Here is a 22,435-nt window from a genome sequence, read left to right as displayed (position 1 = left end):
AGAAATGTAGTCGGGAGGTCCTGGAAGCCAAATTTAGGTTGATAGGTAGAGTATTGAAGTCCAGGACCTCCCAAGGTAGCATTCTCAGAAATGCTACCTGTTCCACATGCAGGTTCAATGAGACAGGTAGAGCTGAGGGGTTTCGATGCGTGGATGAGACGTTAGTGCCGGGAGGAGGGGTTTAGATTTGTTAGGAACTGGGATTTATTTTGGAGCAAGCAAGGACTGTACAAAAGGGATGGGCTGCACTTGAACCAAGATGGAACCAGACCGCTGGCGCTTAAAATCAAAAAGGTTGCAAAGCAGCTTTTAAAATGACGCCTGGGGAATAGCCAACAGGAGCTGGGAAGTATCTGGTGGGCAAATGTCATCCTTTAAAGTGTGAGGGGGCAAAGGATTCAGATCAAACAGAAGGGGGCAGAGCAGAACCACATAAAGAGCAGACAGAAGCCTGTGCCAACTGGTCAAAGAGTCAAAAGAAAGATAGCATACACCAGGTGGGAGATTCAGAGTATAGGTGCTTATATGCCACTGCCAGAAGACTCCGAGCCAAGATGGGTGAGCTGGAGTGCTTGGTTGCTAATGCACAAATAGATATAGTGGGCATAACAGAAACATGGTGGAACAGTGAGAACCAGCAGGACACCGTTATCCCTGGATATAAACTCTATAGAAAGGGCAGGGACAGGCACCTTGGAGGTGGAGTAGCACTATACAGTGGTCCCTCTACTTACGAAATTAATCCGTTCTGAATGCACATTTGTAAGTCGAAAAGTTCGTAAGTCGAAAAGCGGTTTCCCATAGGAATGCATTGGGAACAGATTAATGCGTTCCGGAGCCTAGAAAAAAGACCCAGACCCCCAGTAAGGCTTGCAAACTGCACAGGAACATTTCTTTTCAAGAATAAACAGGCAGTAAACAGGCAGGCAAGTCAAGGAAACCGCATGTAAAATTCGTAAGTCGAGGAAACCCCATCTAAAAAATTGTAAGTCGAGGAAACCCCATCTAAAAATTTGTAAGTCGAAAAAACCGCATCTAAAACCGGATCTAAAACTGCCGTTTGTAACTCGAAAAATACTTATGTCAAGTAGTTTGTAAGTCGAGGGACCACTGTATGTTAAAGAAGGGATAGAATCTAACAAGCTGGAAAACCTAGGTGGACTGGAATCCTCCACAAAAAAACTGTGGGTGACAATACAAGGCCTGAAAGGAAACATACTACTGGGGATGTGCTATTGCCCTCTGGATCAAAATGCTGACAGTGACTGGGAGTTGCAGGAGGAAATCAGGGAGGCATCAAGGAGAGGCAGGGCTGTAATAATGAATGACCTCGATTACCCACACATAGACTGGGTAAATTCACAGTCAGGTAATGACAGAGAGGTCAAATTTTAAGATACGCTGAATGACTGTGCCCTAGAGCAGCTGGTCTTGGAACCAACCAGAGAGAAGACGACCTTGGACTTAATCCTGAATGGCATCCAGGACCTGGTGCGTTATGTCAGTGTCATCGACCCTTTAGGGAACAGTGGCCATAGTGCGATCAAATTCAGCATACAAGCAAGGAGAGAATCACCAAGGAAGTCTAACACAGACATTTTGAAGGTCAGAAGAGGAAACATCTACAAAATGAGGAGTATGGTGAAAAGAAAACTGAAAGGGAAAATCAGGAGAGTCACTTCGCTCCAGAATGGAGTTTACTCAAAACTGCAATACCAGAAGCCCAGTTAGATAGTATACCCCAAAGGAGGAAAGGTACCACTAAGTCCAGAAGGATGCCAGCATAGGATAACGGGACAAGTACATGTATGGATTGCTAACTGGCTGAAAGACAGGAAACAGAGGGTAGGTATAAATGGAGAGTTTTCACAATGGAGGGAAGTAAGAAGTGGGGTCCCCCAAGGATCTGTACTGGGACCAGTGCTTTTTAATTTATTCATGAATGATCTACAAGTAGGGGTAAGCAGCAAGGTGGCCAAATTTGCAGATGATACCAAACTCTTTGGGGTAGTGAAATCCCAAACGGATTGTGAGCAGCTCCAAAAGGATCTCTCCAAACTGGGGGAGTGGGCAACAAAGTGTCAAATGCAGTTTAATGTTGGCAAGTGTAAAGTGATGCAATAGGGATGAAAAACCCCAACTTCAAGTATACGTTGATGGGATCTCGGCTGTCAGTGACTGACCAGGGGTGGTATCTTGGGGTCGTGGTGGACAGCTCGTTGAAAGTGTCGACAAAATGTGCGGCAACTGTGAAAAAGGCCAATTCTATGCTAGAGATCATTAGGAAGGGGATTGAAAATGAAACGGCTAATATTATAATGCCCTTATACAAAACTATGGTGTGACCACACTTGGGAGTACTGCGTACAATTCTGGTCACCACATCTAAAAAGGACATTGTAGATCTGGAAAAGGTGCAGAAGAGGGCAACCAAGATGATCAGGGGCCTAGAGCGCCTTTCTTATGAGGCAAGGCTACAACACCTGGGGCTTTTTAATTTAGAAAAAAGACGACTGCGGGGAGACATGATAGAGGGCTATAAAATCATGCATGATGTGAGAAAGTTGATCGAGAGAAATTCTTCTCCCTCTCACATAACCCTAGAACTAGGGGTCATCCCATGAAACCGATTGCCCGGAAATCTAGGACCAACAAACGGAAGTACTTTTTCACACAACACATAATCCACTTGTGGAATTCTCTGCCATAAGATGTGGTGACAGCCAACAACCTGGATGGCCTTAAGAGGGGTTTGGATAACTTCAAGTAGGAGAGGTCTATCATCGGCTACTAGTCGGAGGACTATAGGCCACCTCCAGCCTCAAAGGCAGTGTTCCTCTGAGTACCAGTTCCGGGGAAGTAACAGCAGGAGAGAGCGCATGCCCAAAACTCCTGCCTGTGGCTTCCAGCGGCAGCTGGTGGGCCACTGTGTGAAACAGGATGCTGGACTAGATGGGCCTTTGGCCTGATCCAGCAGAGCTGTTCTTATGTAAAGTATTTCCCGCAAAATATTTAATTTACTGTTAGCTGTTCGCCTACCTCATTTAATCGAAAACCTGTTTTTTAATTAACTTTTAAGGAGGACTAAAGATTTATCTTCCCATGACAACTAGCAGAAAGACAACAATGTTGTGGATTTACAGCAATCCAAATGATGAATAAATTTGTCCCCCTATGAATGTGCATACATCAGTACAATGGAACTGTCATGATAAAAGGCAGTTTTAAGCATTGCTTTTCATTGGGCTTATTCTCTTTGCACACAACGCCAATCAGCTGGACAAGTGTGCACTAGCGATGTGCACAAAACTGCTTTTGTTTTCTTTCAAGCGCAATACGAAATGCAAAACAGCCCAAACATTTCATCAAAACAGTGGTCGAGCTGGCTGTTTTGACCAAACTCAATTTCCCCCTCCAGTGTTTCAGACTTATGGAACAATGGGGAAACTCAAAACACCCCATTGTTCCCCATGGGTAGATGCTAGGCACACCAAAGTGGGCTGGGTGATAGGGCATGATGGGTGATACCTACCACCCAACCAACAAAAGAAATGGGCAAGTGAGTGGTTTTTTAAAAGTATTTAAACTTTCCCCAAAAGGCTCATAGGATTCTATGGGGGTTATGGAGACAGGTTAAAAATAATTTTGTTAATGCCCACTTGCCCATTTCTTTTGTGGGTAGGTAGTACCCATCATGCCATACCACCCAACCCACTGGTGTACCTAGGACATACCCATGGGGAACAATGGGGTGTTTTAAGTTCCCCATTGTTCCCTATGCCTGAAACAAGCAGAGTGAACAAGGTTTGCAACCCTGCCTTAAAAACACTGCAGAACAGATGCACACAGTCCCTCCCAACACAGAACACCACATTTTGCCAAACACACAGTACAAAAACGGCCAAAAAAGAATCACTGACGCAGAATCCACTGCCAGAGCTGCAGTATCATCATTGGCACTGGTTGCCCTCTCACACACAATAATGACTCCTTACTTCAGCATTGCAACAGCTGCCCAGCAGCACCTTTAGCAGCCAGTAAGTATAGCCATAAGCTCAACTAGAACAACGTATTCAGCCACAATTTGACCAAGTACACCTTACAATGCAGAATGAAGAGCAGACCAGAGCAGTGAGTAAAGCACAAGTTACTCTCAAGGCCAGACATGGAGCTCATCTCAACCACCACCAAGAAATGTTACACACACACGCACACGCACACACCCTGAGCTCCCATTGTCCACTTCTCATCATAACACCATCTCACAAACAGACCAAAACACAACTCAAGGAAGGCACCCATTTTCTGCTTTTGTCAGTCTGAGATCCAGAAAAACCAGATAGTTAATATATAGCAGCAATAGGACAGCATATTATACTCAGTGCTGAGAAAATAAAACCACAAAACCATGCCTTCCTTGATTCCTTCCTTCCCTCTTGATGTAGCCTCTTCAAGGGCACACTAAGGGCTCTCTCTGCCTCCCCTCCCCAGGCCCTGTGAAAACATATGAAATTCCCTTTTTTGTTCCTCCTCCTCCACCAAGCCAATGGGGACACAGTTGCCCATGACAACACTTGATTTGTATGATAAAAAGCCAACCAAGAAGCAAGCCAATCAGAAAACAGAGCCAAAAAACCAATTAGCAAGGTGTGGGGTGGGGAAGCCCACCAGAATGACATTCAAATTAGGGTCAATTCAATTTAAACTTGAAGCTTGCCTTTTATTCTAAGGGCGATTCGAGTTCGGATCACTCGAACTGGCCTGATTCGAGCTCAAATCAGTTTGATTCTAATTTATTTGTACAGCTCTACCACCTGCCACCCAACCAAGGATATGCAAATTGTTTTGAGGTAGAATCAATTTTAATCTGATTCGACCTCAAAACGAATCTGCACTGGCACCCCTGGCCAAAAGCAGAACTTGAATCAAATTTCCCCAGATTCTATTCAAATAAATTCAAGATTCCTTTAGTAATTGCCATTTCATCATGTCCCATTATTACGCACGAGAAATAATAGGGCTGCTTTGAATCCCCATTATTACAAAATAATGCAACCTATAATAATACTAATACAAAATAACTTAAAACTAAAACATTCTTTTAAAAATAAACCTTTTGCCTGGTTGCTTTGCGGTTTTAGTGGTAGGCAGCACCCATGGTGCCCTGCCATCCAACCCACCTTGCTGCCCCTAGCCTATTAAAATCGAATTTGAATCAACTGGAATCTAATCGAAATCGAATTGTATCTACAATTGTATTTTCTGATTCAAGGGCAGCAGATTCAAGTTCTAACTGAATCAGACTGATTTGATTCAAACGTGAATCTAATTGCAAAAATAGTTTCGTGCACATCCCTATACCCAACCCTCCATTTCTATTATTATTATTATTATTATTATTATTATTATTATTATTATTTAATAATAATTTGATTTCTATACTGCCCTTCCAAAAATGACTCAGGGGGGTTTACACAGAGAAATAATAAATAAATAAATAAGATGGATCCCTGTTCCCAAAGGACTCACAATCTAAAAGCAACATGACACCAGCAACAGTCACTGGAGGTACTGTGCTGGGGCTGGATAGGGCCAGTTACTCTGATTAACTGGCCCCCTGCTAAATAAAGAGAATCACCATGTTAAAAGATGCCTCTTTGCCAAGTTAGCAGGGGTTTGGTGGGTTGGATGGTAGGTAGCACCCATTGTGCCCTACCAACACAACCCACTTTGGTGTCTCTAGGAGTTATCCATGTGGAGCAATGAGGTGTTTTGAGTTTCCTCATTGTTCCCTATGGCTGGAACAAGCTGAACTCAGAGTACACTGCAATGCAGTTTTGCATTTAAATTTGCAATGCATTTTGAAACCCTGCCTTGAAAAACACTGAAGAAGCACACAGTAAAAGGGAATCTGCTCCTCCCAACACAGAACAGATATTTCAAACACAGTCTAAAGATGGCCAAAAAAAAAAAGAAAAAGAAAAAGAATCACTGACCCAGAATCCACTGCCAGCCACAGTGCCTGCACTACAGTAACATCATTGGCACAAGTTGCTCTCTCACACACAATTATGACTCTTCATGTTACTTCCTAGCATTGCAACAGCTGCCACAGCAGCAGCCGTCACAAAAAGCATAGCCTTAAGCTCAACCAGAGCAATGTCATCCACATTTTGACTGAGTACACCTTGCAGTGCAGATTGCAGAGCAGACCAGAGCAGTAAGTGAAGCACAAGTAAGTCTCAAGGCTGGACATGGATGGAGATTGCTTGCACTCCCTCCCTCCCCCTCTCTCACACACTCACACACACCTGCCACTGTCCATTTCTCACCACAACACTATCTAAAACAAAACACAACACAACTCAAGGAAGGTAGGCACCCAAGTTTTGCCTTTGGCAATCTAAGATCCAGTAAATCCAGTTAGTTATAGCAGCAATAGCACAGCATATTAGTGCAAAGAAAACTACAACAATCATACCTCCCCTCCTGATATAGCCTTTTCAATAGAGGCATAAGGGCTCTCTCTGCCTCTGAGTCCCTTTGAAAACATTTTACAATTCCCTCCTTTTGTGTCCCCCCCACACTCCTCCCAGCCAATGGGGGCACAGTCACTCATGACAACGCTTGATTTCTATTACAACAAGCCAACCAAGAAGCAAGGCGATTGCAAGCCAATTGGAAGCCACTGAAGAAAACCAATCAGCAAGGGAAACACAGGTCTCCAAAATGGTGCTCGAAATTTCAAAACATTTTGATTGAAAGGGGGTTGTTCTGCACCAAGCTCAAAAAAGGCCCTTTTTTAGAGGGTTCAAGCTCAAAACAGCCCATGTAGTCGAAACATTTCACCATCGAAACTTTCCACAAATCCCTAAAAATCCCACTTTGGTTCACAAAGTAATCTTAAAGAAAGTATTTTTTAAAAAAATTGAAATCCACAATTTACATTCTCCTTTCAAAGCGGGAAGCACTTAAGGGTTAGCTGCTCATTTAGAGTGCAACTAGAGATGTTCTTAAAAGAAGGAACACAGTATCAACGTGTACAGCCACTTTTGCACGTTTTCATTTGGAAAAATCAGAACTGGGGCTGACAAGTACTAGAAGGAATAAGATTGTGTTTTACAATATTACCTGAAATTGTTTGTTTAAGATAAATGTGGTGTCCAACTGGAACCTGAAGGTGAGTTCCTGGTAGTAACATTAAACAAAAGAGTCTAGTATCATGAGTGACATTTGCCTTTGATATCAATTTGCATTTTCTGTAGTACAGACCTTAAAAGTACAGAAACAGAACGATTAATTCATTTCATACAACTCAAGGTTTGCACTCCTAAACAATTATAAATGACATTTTATCTACATAGACCACACTTATAAAACATATTTAACCATTTATTAAACGTATAACCTGCCCTTCAGATTAAACCCCACCCTCCACCGGGTATCTTAAATAAAATATAGAATAGAATAAAACGCCATTTAAAAACATTAAAACAGAAAGTCATTAAAAATAGCATGAAACCAGCAAAATCTAGGTCTATACAAATGAGAACATTTTCACTTGGTATCAGAAAGAGTGAGCAGCATCGAGACTAAGAATGCACTTGAGAAAATATGTTTCCCTTATGCAAGCAGGAGTGTGTGTGTGTGTGTGTGTGTGTGTGTGTGTGTGTGTGTGTGTGTGTGTGTGTAAAATCCCACCCACCCCCGGTCCCACAACCCTCAGAGACATTTTCAGAGGGGGCAAGGGGGCAGCATAGGGAAGGCGAGAATGGATAAAAGAAAAAGAAAATGCCCCCCACCCCGCCTTGCAGAAAGAGAATGAACTTCCCAAACAGATTGTATGTCTGGATGCTAACAGTATAAAGAAAGTGTCAGGCGATTCCTAAAGTCCATAGTCATAACATGAATAGCATCTTATTATTCTCTATCATTAAGAGTCTTAAAACCATGTTAATAGAAGAATATACTTCTGTGTCAACTATATGCTGTGTCAATGATATGCAGAATACTAATATAAGAGACATTAATCACAGTGTTAAAATGTAACAAGTTTCTTATACTTTGACTTTTGTAGAAGCACTGTCCAATAGGCTGATAACACAGCAGTTAGAACTGAACGAGCTGCTCATCACTCAGTTTACAGCATGGATCCTCTCCTTTCTAAGAGGGAGTGGTCAGAAGCAGTTCTTTGGCTAAAGCTCTAGAAGTTTTATTTATTTATTATTTATTTATTGTTGCATTTATACACCGCCTTTCATTAAAAACAATCACAAGGCGGTTTACAAAAGTTAAAAAACATACAATAAAATGACAATAAAAGTATTAAGCTAAAAATATAAAAACAAACCAAATTTAAAATCTATAAAATACAAGCATAAAAATGATACACAGATAAAAACACACAGAAGCCACAATAAAAACAATTCTGTAAAAGCCTGGATAAAAAGCCAAGATTTAACAAGCTTTCTAAAAGCTGTAATGGAGTCCGAGGTTTCCAAATTTGTTTCCAAATTTGGCTCTATACAAGCTCACATTCAAGGGCTACAAAGAAAAATGTGAGTTTCTGAATGCAAGTTATACAAATCTGAAACATTTTGGTTTTTTGTAGCTTAGCTTTGTACTCCACATAACGTTTCTTAAAAGGTGGGAAGAAAGAACTATACAGAGTTTTTAGCATCATACAAAAGGCAACAAATTTTGCTGGTTTCATGGACGGGGAAACACACACCTCTATGCAAAACACCTCTATGCAAAACTGCTTCTGTCAAAACTAATAGATCTTTACAACTGGCTGTTTATTGCCTTGACACAGAGTGAATACTATTTTAGTGTCTGAAAGGCAAGTTCAGGAGGAAAGGAAGGGTATTACCTCTGTCTGTGCATTTGACAAAGGAGTTATGACCCTCCAGTGGTTGCCCAAGGTTTTTCCAAGAGAGAGTTTCTTTCTTCTTCAGGACAAACTCCACCTTTCCCACTTTTTCAGAGACCTGTACTAAAAATATATGTAGTGTTGTTCTATACTTAATATGCACAAGATATTGCACAAGAATACAATTACAGCATTTGCAATCCACCAGCAATGCTGTTTGGCAATCTCTGTTGAGTTTAATGCAGCGTGCAAGACCCATGGAAGTCTCACTTCAGTTTTTTACTTTTTTGTAATAATTATTATTTTAAAAGTCTTTAAAAAATATCCCAGGACATGAGCTGTATGCATATGATGCAGCAATCTTGCTGAAGCTAAAAAAGTTTGGTCTGATCAGTACCTGCATGGAACCTGTGAATACAGTATTCCAAATACAGTGCTGGACTGTATTCCAAGAATATAGTCTTGTATTCTTGGAATACAAGACTGTATGGATCTTGTATTCTAAGATAGCTTTAAAAGGAAACTCTGTGTGTGCTGTCTTGAGTTCCATGATGGAAAAAGGTGAGATATAAAGTTAAAATGTGAGGAAAAATCTGATACCAGACTTAAATATAGGAAAATAAGTGACTAAACAATAGAGTACAATGCCCATTTAACTAGACATTTTTGGAATACATTATATAGCAAAAGCCGTCAAATATTTATTATCTATACAAACAAGGATGATAGAGACTGTCTTTGTTATGAGACATAATACACAACCCACCCACCCCCCACCCACCCCCAAAAAACCACCTGTGGAACTGAGAACTCCAAAGTGGCTTTTAACTTGGCTTTTCTTGAGCAGAAGTCCCTGATGAGGCATGACAAACTGCTTTGAAATGAGGGGAGTTTCAAAATTAATTTGTAATAAGGCATGGGAGTCTACAGAAAAACGTTCAGCTGAGCTAGCACAAACTGCTCCTACAAGCTGAAGCAGCTCTTTGGAACTGCAGACAGTATTTTAACATAATAATAGAAAGAACTCAAAATAATAATGAAACAAAAAGGCATCAGGTCATTAAAGATTCCTGCAAAAATATGAACGCATTACAAAGAATAAAGTGACTAACAACAGATCTAGAAGCTTTGTAAAGCGGTGGTTCAATATGACTTGTCCAGTTCTAAAGTTTAGCAACAACAAATCATTTTCATTCTGGTAACTGAACAGTACTTGACTTGCATAAACTTCTATCCCTATAAGCATGTATATGTATTCTGTGGATCATGTACAGTACACTGTTATACTCCCAAGTGCTGTATCAGCAAATAAATCTATAGGTTTGATATATCCATTGCTTTACACAAAAAATTAATTTGATGTATCAGCAGACAAACATTTGAGGGAGGAGAACATTCTACCATACAAGTTCCTCATATAAATCCCTAAAATAGGCAGTTATGCATGAAGTATCTGCCATTAAATTATACATGAAATTAGCTGACAATTATGCATTAAGAATTAGTAACCAGCATGACACAGAACACAAGACATACATTATAAACAGTTTTGGAGCATGGAATATTTATATTGCTAATCCAATAAGATTGTATCAGCTATTGACCATGCTAACTAGAGGGAATATAAAACCATGTCTGTACCATAAAAAGATGAAATGTACTTACTTACCAATCATATCCTCATGAACTGCACAACTCAGTTCTAAAATGGAAATACATGCGTAAGTTGAATAGCATCCAGACTAACAGTGCAAGCAGAAGCAGCTTTCTCCACCTCTCCTCTTCGCAGCCCCTGAACTCCCCAGAAAGCCAATCCAGGTCCAATGACCCTCGACAACAATGCAGGATGCATCATCAGAGGCTGCAGGAGAAGGCAAGGGGATCTCAAGAAGTCATGCAGAGACACCTTTAGAGAAGCGAGTGGCTTCTCGGTGGGCTTTGAGAGGAGGGGGGCAGGAAAACTGCTTTCACTAGTGCCGTTAGCCTAGATGCTACCAAATGATTACTGTCAATAGTTTATAAGTATGCCCATTAGTATGACGATGACAAAGAACAGATTCTATACATGAAAGTTTGAACGGCTGCCACATGTAAACTAAATTAAAGTGTTCTGTACATTGGAAACCAATACAGTTCAAATGCTCCATTCTAACAACTAACAAATAAGCTCATTTTACTGCTACATGAATAAGCCAGGGGTTTGGGCAATCCTTTATCCTGCTTATTTATTTAACATATTTATTTAACATGCTATTAAACTACTTGCCCTTGGCATGCTGAGATTCCCTCCCTCCCAGTTTGTGAGCAAACTGCAGATTGCCATCACATGAAAACTAAACAAACTATGACTTGTGCCAACCAGTTTGCCAGAAAACCAGAAGTTCATATGATTTGGTGCCATGTGTGAGGGAAGATCAGGTGCATGATCCAAAAGCACAAATTCACAGAGACCCAAGTTTTGGGCAGTATAAAAATATAAAAAAATATAAAAATAAATTCATGGATTCGGGTTACACTTAAACCAAGTCATAGACTTATGTCGGGATTAAAAGATCTGATGTGCATACAAAACTGGAGCACTGATAATGACGTGTTAATGTCAAAATATCTGGTTTTACAGAAACCTTTTGGATTAATTTCCTTTTTATATATGCAATAAAAAGGGTATTTAAAGGAGTATTATTGCAGGTTTGTCACCATGAGTATTTCATCGCCACTATACCAGCAGCTTCATTCATTTGTTTTCTGCACAGCTGTCCCTAGAGCTGGCCCGAGACATTTGTGCATCAGAAACAAATATTCCAAATGATGCCCCTCTGCCCATTGTGTTTCTAGTCAGTAAAATATATTAGGTTCCGTTTCTGACCATTTGCCACCTGATAATGGTGCTCAAAATCCATTGTTTGAGGTAGCCTTCTTACTAGGCCCAGCTGTTCTCACTGCTGAGGAGAGGTTGCTTTTTAAAAGCAACGCTGGTCTCTCTCGATAGAAATGGGACCCACTGCAAGAACAAAGCTCCAACTGCACATTTTGCATCTTTTCAATCCTGGTCTTAAAAATTTAAATGCTGTATGCAGGAATATGGTATAGTAGACCACAGTTGAGGAAGACCACTGAAGTCGGGGGCATCCCACATGCCACTGAAGTCAATGGAAAAATATGTATATGTCTTTTTAAAAAAATCTTGCACTAAAATTATTTGACAGTAAAGATCTTACCAACATGTATAAGATATGAGTAGTCTTTCACAATGATCTCTCCTCGCAGTCTATCTTCTTGAAGATCTGCTATCACCAACTCAGAGTTCATACTCTTATAATACAGAGAAAAATTGAGCTATTTCAAGGAAGTTGTTATAACTGAGGGATTGTTTTTAGTATCATCTATGTAAGCAACATAAGTGTACATGGCACAATTTGTAATAACAAACAGCTCCTGCTGTGAAGAGCTTACAACTGAAAATCTGACACAGGGGAGGAAACAGGGGGAGGGCAGGACCACAGAGGTGAACCGTGGACCATGGAGGAGTGCAAGTTGATTTCAATTTCATGTAATTTGCTGATTTCAGCAGGGGATGAGGGATTGTGCCAAAGAAGTGGATTGTAAGGGACAGAGAAAGTGGAGGTATCCAAACACAAGAGAAAAGAAGGATTTGTTTAAGGGAACAGAAAACCTTTCAATAGTTGGTGGCAGTAGAACCAAAAGGACTATCTAACTGCAAATTGTATGCTGTACACTGCCTTGAGCCAGCAACAAAAGGTGGTCTATAAATTTAAAAATAAAATATGTTGGGAAATGAATTCAGAGACAGAGTAGGGCAAGACCATGGAAAACCTTGGAGATAAGGATGAGAAATTTGTGCTCGATGTAGACGCAGACAAGAAATTAACTGTAAATATACAAGCAGGAGTGCCACAAATATACAAGTATGCTAGATTCACAGGGGGAAAACAAGCCTGTAGGATTTGATTAGTTAATATCAAATACATTTACCTTTTGTTTAGTGTACATGACCACTGTAACTGAACCATCTGTCTGGAACCAATCATAACTGAAACACATTGAGAAAGCTATAAATGTTTAGAAACAGACAAGGCATATAAATAGCTCATCATACACATGCTGAAGAAATATGCCTGGATCACTGTACACAGAAAAATGAAGTGGTAGAAGAGATTGTACCAATTCTGACTGCAGGTGGGAGATGACATTTTTGAACGTTTATCCACATACTTCATATTTGTTAAGTTAAGAACACTAGCGCACTAGAGAGAGAGGATCTGCCCCTGTGGTGATGGGGAAGTTGAAACAAGCGAACAGGGTTAGCAAACAGGACGTAGGAGTTTTGCAGGAGTTTAGCGGGAAGTGTGCAGGGGAGCCTGGAACAAGCCCCTGCGATCACAAGGATCACAAGGAGCCTGGTGGAGAAGAGAACGTGAGTACATATCCCTCCCTCATTTCCCTCATATTCTTGGGAAAGGCTGTTTAGACAGTTAAATAGTTGGCCATTACAGCTGAGACCTATCCTAATAAACTATCTAATAAACGGACAATAAGCTCCCTAAATACTGTAAACAGCCAACAAAAACAGTATGAAGATAGGTCAGCAGGGGAAGGGGCACTTCCCAGTGTATTGCACAGAATGCCACATGTATGACTATTTGCCCCATGGGCAGAATAGCAATAGCAATAGCAATAGCACTTACATTTATATACCGCTCTATAGCTGGAGCTCTCTAAGCGGTTTTACAATGATTTAGCATATTGCCCCCAACATTCTGGGTACTCAGAAGTCGTGGGTGTGTGCTTGGTGCAAGGAGCTCCTGGCTCTCAGGGAACAAATCCGTTCCCTTGAGACCAAGGTGGATGATCTGGAGAAGCTCAGAGAGGCATGTGGACGAGACCTTCAGGGATGTGATAGAGGCATCCCACTCCAGGGCTGGTAGCTCCTCTGCTGTCAGGGAGAATAAAGGTCTTGGGCAAGGAGGACATCGGTCTGAGGAAGAGGGAAATGCTCCTTTAGAAGGGAACCCTTCCGTGGATGATGAGCCCATATCCTCTCGCACAGGGGATACTCCTCTGGGGGGTGGGGGCCTCCTTTTAGTTGGTGATTCGATCATTAGAGGGATAGAGAGATGGGTTTGTGACCCGCGTGTTGACCGCACGGTGACTTGCCTGCCTGGTGTGAAGGTTGCGGACATTATGCAGCGTCTAGATAGGCTCCTAGGCAGTGCTGGGGAGGAGACAGCTGTTGTGGTGCACGTCGGCACCAACGATGTGGGGAAATGCAGTCGGGAGGTCCTGGAAGCCAAATTTAGGCTGATGGGGGTCCTGGACTTCAAAATGCTACCTAAGGTAGCATTCTCAGAAATGCTACCTGTTCCACGCGCAAGTACAGTGAGACAGGCAGAGCTGAGGGGTTTCAATGTGTGGATGAGACGTTGGTGCCGGGAGGAGGGATTTAGATTTGTTAGGCACTGGGACACATTTTGGGACAAGCAAGGCCTGTACAAAAGGGATGGGCTGTACTTGAACCAAGATGGAACCAGACTGCTAGCGCTTAAAATCAAAAAGGTTGCAGAGCAGCTTTTGAAATGACACCTGGGGAACAGCCGATGGGAGCTGGGCAGTATCCCGTTTGGCAAAAGCCATTCTTTAAAGTGTGAGGCTGCAAAGAATACAGATAAAACAGAAGGGGACAGAGCAGAACCGCATAAAGAACAGACGGGAGCCTGTGCCAGCAGGTCAAAGAGTCAAAAGAATAGCATACATCAGGGGAGAGATACAGCATATAGGTGCTTATATGCCAATGCCAGAAGCCTCCGAGCCAAGATGGGTGAGCTGGAGTGCTTGGTTGCTAACGCAGAAATAGACATAGTGGGCATAAAAGAAACATGGTGGAACAGTGAGAACCAGTAGGACACGGTTATCCCTGGGTATAAACTCTATAGAAAGGACAGGGAGGGGCGCCTTGGAGAAGGGGTAGCACTGTATGTTAAAGAAGGGATAGAATCTAACAAGCTAGAAAACCTAGGTGGACTCGAGTCCTCCACAGAAACCCTGTGGGTGACTATACAAGGCCAGAAAGGGAACGTGCTACTAGGGACGTGCTATCGCCCTCCGGATCATAATGCCGACAGTGACTGGGAGTTGCAGGAGGAAATCAGGGAGGCGTCAAGGAGAGGCAGGGCTGTAATTATGGGTGATTTCAATTACCCACACATTGACTGGGTAAATTCACATTCCAGTCAGGACAAAGAGGTCAAATTTCTAGATATGCTAAATGACTGTTCCCTAGAACAGTTGGTCATGGAACCAACCGGAGAGAAGGTGACCTTGGATCTAATTCTGAGTGACACCCAGGACCTGGTGCGTGTCATCGACCCTTTAGGGAACAGTGACCACAGTGCCATCAAATTCAGCATACATGCGGGGAGAGAATCACCAAGGATGTTTAACACAGACATTTTGAATTTCAGAAGAGGAAACTTCTCCAAAATGAGGAGTATGGTGAAAAGAAAGCTGAGGGGGAAAATCAGGAGAGTCACTTCACTCCAGAGTGCATGGAGTTTACTCAAAACCACAATACTAGAAGCCCAGTTAGATTGTATACCCAAAAGGAGGAAAGGTTCCACTAAGTCCAGGAGGATGCCTGCATGGCTAACGGGTACCGTCAAGGAAGCCATAAAAGGGAAGAAGACTTCCTTCCGAAATTGGAAGGCCTGTCCAAATGAAGAGACCAGAAAGGAACACAAACTCTGGCAAAAGAAATGCAAGGTGACAATAAGGGAGGCAAAAAGAGAGTTTGAGGAACATTTAGCCAAAAGTATCAAGGGGAATAACAAAAACTTCTTTAAGTACATCAGAAGCAGGAAACCTGCCAGGGAGGCAGTTGGACCATTAGACAATGAGGGAGTGAAAGGGATTATTAAGGAGGATATGGAGGTTGCAGAGAAGCCGAATGAGTTCTTTGCATCTGTCTTCACGGCAGAGGATACTGAGCATATACCTGTTCCTGAACCAGGCTTTTTAGGGATGGAGGCTAGAGAGCTGAGTCAGAAGTGACAAGGGATGATGTTCTAAACTGTCTAGAAAAACTGAAAGCTAACAAATCACCAGGGCCAGATGGCATCCATCCAAGAGTCCTCAAAGAACTCAAATGCGAAATTGCCGACCTCCTTGCTAAAATATTTAACTTATCCCTGCATTCGGGCTCTGTACAAGAGGACTGGAGAGTAGCAAATGTAACACCGATTTTCAAGAAGGGATCCAGGGGCCATCCGGGAAATTACAGGCCGGTTAGCCTAACGTCTGTTCCAGGCAAATTGATGGAAAGCATCCTCAAGGATAAAATTGTAAAGCACCTGGAAGAACAGGCCCTGCTGGGAGTAAGCCAGCATGGCTTCCGCAAAGGTAAATCTTGCCTCACCAACCTTTTGGACTTCTTTGAGAGTGTCGACGAGTGTGTGGATCAAGGTGATCCAGTTGACATAGTCTACCTGGACTTCCAAAAAGCTTTTGACAAAGTTCCTCATCAAAGACTCCTGAGGAAACTTAGCAGTCATGGGATAAGGGGACAAGTACATGACCCCAACTTCAAGTATATGCTGATGGGATCCGAGCTGTCGGTGACAGACCAGGAGAGGGATCTTGGGGTCGTGGTGGACAGTTCGTTGAAAGTGTCAACTCAATGTGCGGCAGCTGTGAAAAAGGCAAATTCAATGCTAGGGATCATTAGAAAGGGGATTGAAAATAAAACGGCTAACATTATAATGCCCTTATACAAAACTATGGTGCGACCACACTTGGAGTACTGCATACAATTCTGATCACCACATCTTTAAAAGGACATTGTTGAACTGGAGATGGTACAGAAGAGGGCAACCAAGATGATCAGGGGCCTAGAGCACCTTTCTTATAAGGCAAGACGACAACACCTGGGGCTTTTTAGTTTAGAAAAAAGACATCTGCGGGGAGACATGATAGAGGTCTATAAAATCATGCATGGTGTGGAGAAAGTGCAGAGAGAGAAATTCTTTTCCCTCTCACACAACACTAGAACCAGGGGTCACTCCATGAAATTGATTGCAAGGAGGTCTAGGACCAACAAACGGAAGTACTTTTTCACACAACACGTGATCCACTTGTGGAACTCTCTGCCACAGGATGTGGTGACAGCCAACAACCTGGATGGCTTTAAGAGGGGTTTGGATGACTTCATGGAGGAGAGTTCTATCAATGGCTACTAGTCGGAGGGCTGTGGGCTACCTCCAACCTCAAAGGCAGGATGCCTCTGAGTACCAGTTGCAGGGGAGTAATGGCAGGAGAGAGGGCACGCCCTCAACTCCTGTCTGTGGCTTCCAGCGGCATCTGGTGGGCCACTGTGCAAAACAGGGTGCTGGACTAGATGGGCCTTGGGCCTGATCCAGCAAGGCTGTTCTTTTGTTTTGCTTTATTGCTCATTTTATAGGGACTTATGTTTAGAACTAATATCTCCACTGCTGTCTCGTTTCCCAGGAAATTCGCCTAGCCAACAAGTGGCTTTCCTGCTTGAGGACAGCATACCTGCCATTACTCGGAAAGTGGCGGGCTTTTGTGCAGCAGCTCGAAGATTGCATCAGTTTTTAATTAACAGTTCTAGTGCTGCTCTATAACCTTTCAGTTATAACATTGTTGATGGGTTAGACTGTTGACTACTTTTATTATTATTATTATTATTATTATTTATATTTTAATTGTATTTCCCCCCCTTGTTGTGCTGGCCATAGACCGTAATAAACTTTGATTGATTGATTGAGAGAAAGGATCTATCCCAGCTCACTCGTCACCGTGCTAGTTTTGAGATTATAGAACATTTTTACACATGGGGGGGGGGGCGGCATTCAAAAATGTATTGGCCCACCTGCAGTCTAAAGTGACATATGTAGTCCATTTTACCACCTCAGAATCCTCCCATCTCATTCTGCTGCATGTATAGGCCAGGCTTGTGAAAAGAGTTCTTTAAAATATTGTACTAAACCACTCCTGGTGACATGGACCTGAGCTAAAGTCTGGCAATTGAATGAAAAATGCAGCTTAATGTCTTCTGCGTCATCATCTTAGTTTACCTTAGACTCAGAGGCTTCATCACAAGATGTATTGAGTTACTTTGTTTTAATTTACCATTTGCAAGTCATTTAATTTAGTTGTCCATCTCCTCCTCACTCTCACTATCTTTATATTATAAAGTAATTAATATGTCTAGACATTCTTGCATTGCCATTAAACCATCAGAGAACAGGCTGTAATAATGGATCACAGCATTCTAGCTGTTTATGGGAATTCTCTAGGCAAGCCACCAAGTTGCTACCAGTGGTGATTGGGACCGATGCAGCCTTATGATGGCTTTTTCAGTCAGAAGCAGAATCAACGTATATCTGAAGATAAAACATAACATTCTGTTTGACTCTCCTGTTGAGATACTTGAAGACCATTGCTACACTAATGTGAAAAACAAAATTACTATCAAATGACTTTGTCAAATAGTTTATTTAAAAGTATGACCACATTACACATAGCTAATAAAATTGTGTTCAATCCTTATATAAAGATGTACATAAAGAGTGACAGAAAAACGGTAAGAAACTGAAATATAGTACCTGGGAATGACCTCTTTAGAAATTTCCAAGACTTTATTTTTAGGAAGCATACCTACAAAAAGTGAAAAATGTATATACATATGAGTTAACAGTTTGCTTTTTAGATTTATTATATGTTACAGCAGACATACAAATTTTAAATGGCTATGGTATTAGTTTTTTGCTTTTATACCAACACTGGGTATATCAGAACTATTGGAATTCTCTCTCTTTCTAAAGGAAAATATCCTACATTTTGAACTTACCACACTAGTTTCCCAACTTTTAAATAGACCATATGTAATAGTGTATGCAGTGTCACTATTCCCCAGTTCTCATATATTTGCTTAAGTTTCTGAAAACTAGTTTTAACTAGCCTAAGTATCAGCTCAGCATCTTTGCAGCTGGCCCCTGGGATTGCAGCCAACTAGTTACTGTCTTCATAACCTTTCAGTTCAGTTTTATTGTGGCTGTGCAGTAGTGGACAATGCATCTGACTGATCTGGGAGACCTGGGTTCAAATACCTGCTTAATAATGAAGCTCACTGGGCAACCCTACTCTCAGTCAAACGTATATCAATGTTGTAATGATAAGAGAAGGGGGAAATTATGTATGCTGTCCTGAGGAAGAGCAGGACAAAAATCTAACCACCACTACCATTTGGTTCAGGTAACATACACTGGCTGGCATCCTGAACGACAAAGAACATGTTTTAGTAGGGTCTGTGGGGGTGCAGTGGGAGCCCTTGTGAAACTCCTGCACTCCTCTTGCACACAAGCTGCTGTGCAAGAGCACTAATATTTCTAAGCACTACCTGTGCTCCAGAAGTGCTCAATAACAGCCTTTGTAACATTCCTTTGGGCACAAAAGCCTTTGTACTATGTGTTCAGACATGGCTGCTTGTCTCAATTAGAGACTTCATCCACTTGATCTCACAGTAGTCCTGTTTTCACATACAACAAGAAACTATGCTAGGTAAGTCTCACTTCAGTACAATTCAGAGAAGTGTGACACTATCCTCCAAGTTGGGTTTTATGGTGGTGTTTGGTGCAGGGCACAAAAAGGTGTCCAGAAATCACAATTTTACACCTCTATTACTAACAATCTGCTCATACTAGTGCCCATCTCCACCACAGCATATCAACTATAGTATATTTGGTTCAGGGACATTTGCCAGGAAAAGGACCATACTCCACTGTTTCAGCATAAGTCATTATTTACAATGCCGCAGCATAAGCCTTTTCATAGGATTTCTGTAGACGGCTACAATCTCTGGTGGTAAACTCCTCTGAAATAAGTGGAACTTCTTTGCAGAAAACAATTTAAAGGATCAATGTGAATGCTGAATACACTGAATTCAATTACATGCAGGCTATGATGATATCCCCTGCAAGAGTTACAATGGCAGCAATAACTACAGTGCCAACATAAAAGAGAGAATATTGTTATGAGCATCACACCTACACATCTGCACCACACCTACAGCATCACACCTACACATCTGTATTGGCTTTCAGTTTGTTTCTGGGTACAATTCAAGATGCTGATTATTCTAAATAAAATTAGAATAAAATAAAAATTCTAAATGATTTGGATCCAAGATACCTAAAAGGACTGCCTACTTCCATACGTGTTTGCCCATCCATTAAGATCTTCCTAGGAGGCTCTGCCCTGGGTCTGAGCACATAGGGCAGGGCCTTTTCTGTTGTGTACCCCAGCTCTGGAACTGCCTTCCTTAGGAAGCTTGACTGGCGACTTCATTTTCCAATTTTAGCAGCATGTAAACATACGGCTGTTCTGTAGGGCTTTCACCTCTGGCAAGGGCAGAGGGAGAGCTTTTGTCATGGCTCCATTTTAATCTGACAGACAACTATGTTTTCTGTTTTATTTTGCAATTTGTATTGTGTATTTTTATTACAGTTCGCATTGCTTTGCAAGACACCTTGACTGCAAATATGCAGAAAACTGGTGCACAAACAGAAAAACAAAGTAAAACATACTACAATAGGTACAAAATGAAAAACCACACTCATACAATTAGCCACCTGATGACTATTAGGCATGCCTTCTCAGTTCTTCCATCTAAATATAGTTCTGGTTAGTTAAAAACATGCTCTTCACAAAAGTGACATTCAAAAGTGTTGACCTTAAGAGTCTTCGATACTATCAGACAAACCAAATATAAACAGTAAATAATGAGTTGAACAAAACAAAAGCAATGCAAAGCAAAAATGGAACACTAAAATATAAATAGTTAATAGTCAGCTTCTTTGTTCCATTACTGTATGGGAGTGTGTGTGTTCTAACAAGTCTAAATGCAGCCAAATTCTACATTTTAATGGAAAATATTCCATTTTTAACCATTGCTCTTAGGATGGTAGATGGATATTGTCCAAGATGTCCTGTGGCCCATTTTGTTTAATTTTAGTTTGCTACTAATAAAGAAAGATTGTGCCATCGAGTCAGTGTCCAGTCTAAATTCCTTAGGGATATCTTTTCAACCCCCTGCTGTGTGTCAAATGCTAAGCTGCATTTGGAACTGGGCTTGTCAAGCTTGGAGTCCTGTGCCTGGACTTATATTTTCAACATTTGGTTGAAACTGATTTATTCACCTTCTGGTCTAGCTCCCCTAATTTTGAAGGATGAATATCCCTCTGATTGGATGCACCTAATTACTGAAAAGTTAAAATCATATGGGTTGTCAATGGAGTATCTTCTCCTTCTGGGCTACATTAACGCTGAAGTGGTCCTTATTTTATTTATTTGTTTGTTTGTTTGTTTGATTGATTGATTTATATACCGCCCTTCCGAAATGGCTCAGGGCGGTTTACAATTAAAACAGAAAACATTAAAAACAATTAAAACAGAGATACAAATATAAATATCAATTCAAAACAACTTAAAAAACAATTAAACTAACAAAACAATTAAAACCCTGAAAACCAGGTATTAAAACAACTAAAACTGATTAAAAACCCTGAAAGGCCAGGCCAAACAGATAGGTTTTAAGGGCTCTCTTGAAGGACAGTAAAGAATCAAGATTACGAATTTCCGCCGGACATTAAGCAGCACATTATTGATATGGGACACCAGACAGACTTAGGTCAGGCACCAAGCTTCGCGAGACTTGGAGCTACCAAGCCCTCACAAAAACCAGCTAAATACCTGTATGACCTGATATATCCAGCACACAGAAGAGCCCTGACATTGGCTCAGCTAGAAGTGCTGCCTTCTGTGGTAGCAGAGGGTAGGTTTAGGAGAGTTCCCTATATGGAGAGACTGTGTCCTTGTGGAAATTGAAATATTGAGACAGCTAGCCATGTGCTTTTGCATTGTTCTTTCTATCATGAGCTGCATTCCAAATATATTACCCCTCTCATTCTTAGATACCCTGATAATTCAGATGAATTTTAGATAAACTTATTTCTTTCTGATAAACACTCTAAGGTCTCATACACAGTAGCCAAATTCTGTATGGCTGCAATTAAGATCCGCACATGGTGTGCCAGAAATGGTCAATTTTAATCATCCCCCCCCCTTTTCTTTCTTTTTAATTTTGTTTTATCCTATACTATTTTATCTCAATTTTCTATGTGATAGATTCTACATGTGCATATGAATATATGTGTTTATACTGATATCTACCTTCAAGGTTTCTTTTATTTGATCTGGATTGTATATTTGATCAAAGATCGCAATAAAATGGAACCTATAACAATACACAGCACTTACAAAAAAAACAAACCAACCCATTCTAAAACGACTTTCCCGAGGAAGAGGTATTTAAAGTGGCCTTTAGTTACAAGCTGCAAATGCTATTCAGAGAGTTTTGTTAATTGATTATAATGTATGTCTTGCTTGTTTACAGAGAATACAAATATTTATTATTTTTATTCTATATTTACTGTTCTAAGAGTTCCAACATTGTATCTTATTTACAGAAGC

At 41.2% G+C, this 22,435-nt stretch overlaps 1 protein-coding gene across 3 annotated transcripts in view; it reads right to left on the bottom strand.

Moving 5' to 3' along the window:
• Positions 1-22,435, bottom strand: part of LOC128341074 (cytochrome b5 reductase 4) — a 64,951-nt gene that overhangs the window by 11,180 nt on the left and 31,336 nt on the right. For 2 of the 3 annotated variants that reach the window (XM_053287138.1, XM_053287137.1), the window contains 6 exons: positions 18,511-18,562; positions 12,866-12,923; positions 12,091-12,184; positions 10,542-10,574; positions 8,873-8,995; positions 7,132-7,272 (listed from right to left, as the gene is read on the bottom strand). In XM_053287138.1, coding sequence (XP_053143113.1) covers positions 7,132-7,272; positions 8,873-8,995; positions 10,542-10,574; positions 12,091-12,184; positions 12,866-12,923; positions 18,511-18,562 — 501 coding nt within the window. The remainder of the gene's footprint in view (positions 1-7,131; positions 7,273-8,872; positions 8,996-10,541; positions 10,575-12,090; positions 12,185-12,865; positions 12,924-18,510; positions 18,563-22,435) is intronic. The other variant, XM_053287139.1, reaches the window with a different exon arrangement.

This window comes from Hemicordylus capensis, chromosome 1 (assembly GCF_027244095.1).
Source record: "Hemicordylus capensis ecotype Gifberg chromosome 1, rHemCap1.1.pri, whole genome shotgun sequence".
NCBI lineage: Eukaryota > Metazoa > Chordata > Lepidosauria > Squamata > Cordylidae > Hemicordylus > Hemicordylus capensis.
The sequence above is the reverse complement of the archived record's forward strand: the minus strand, read 5'-3'. Positions and strand labels throughout refer to the sequence as shown.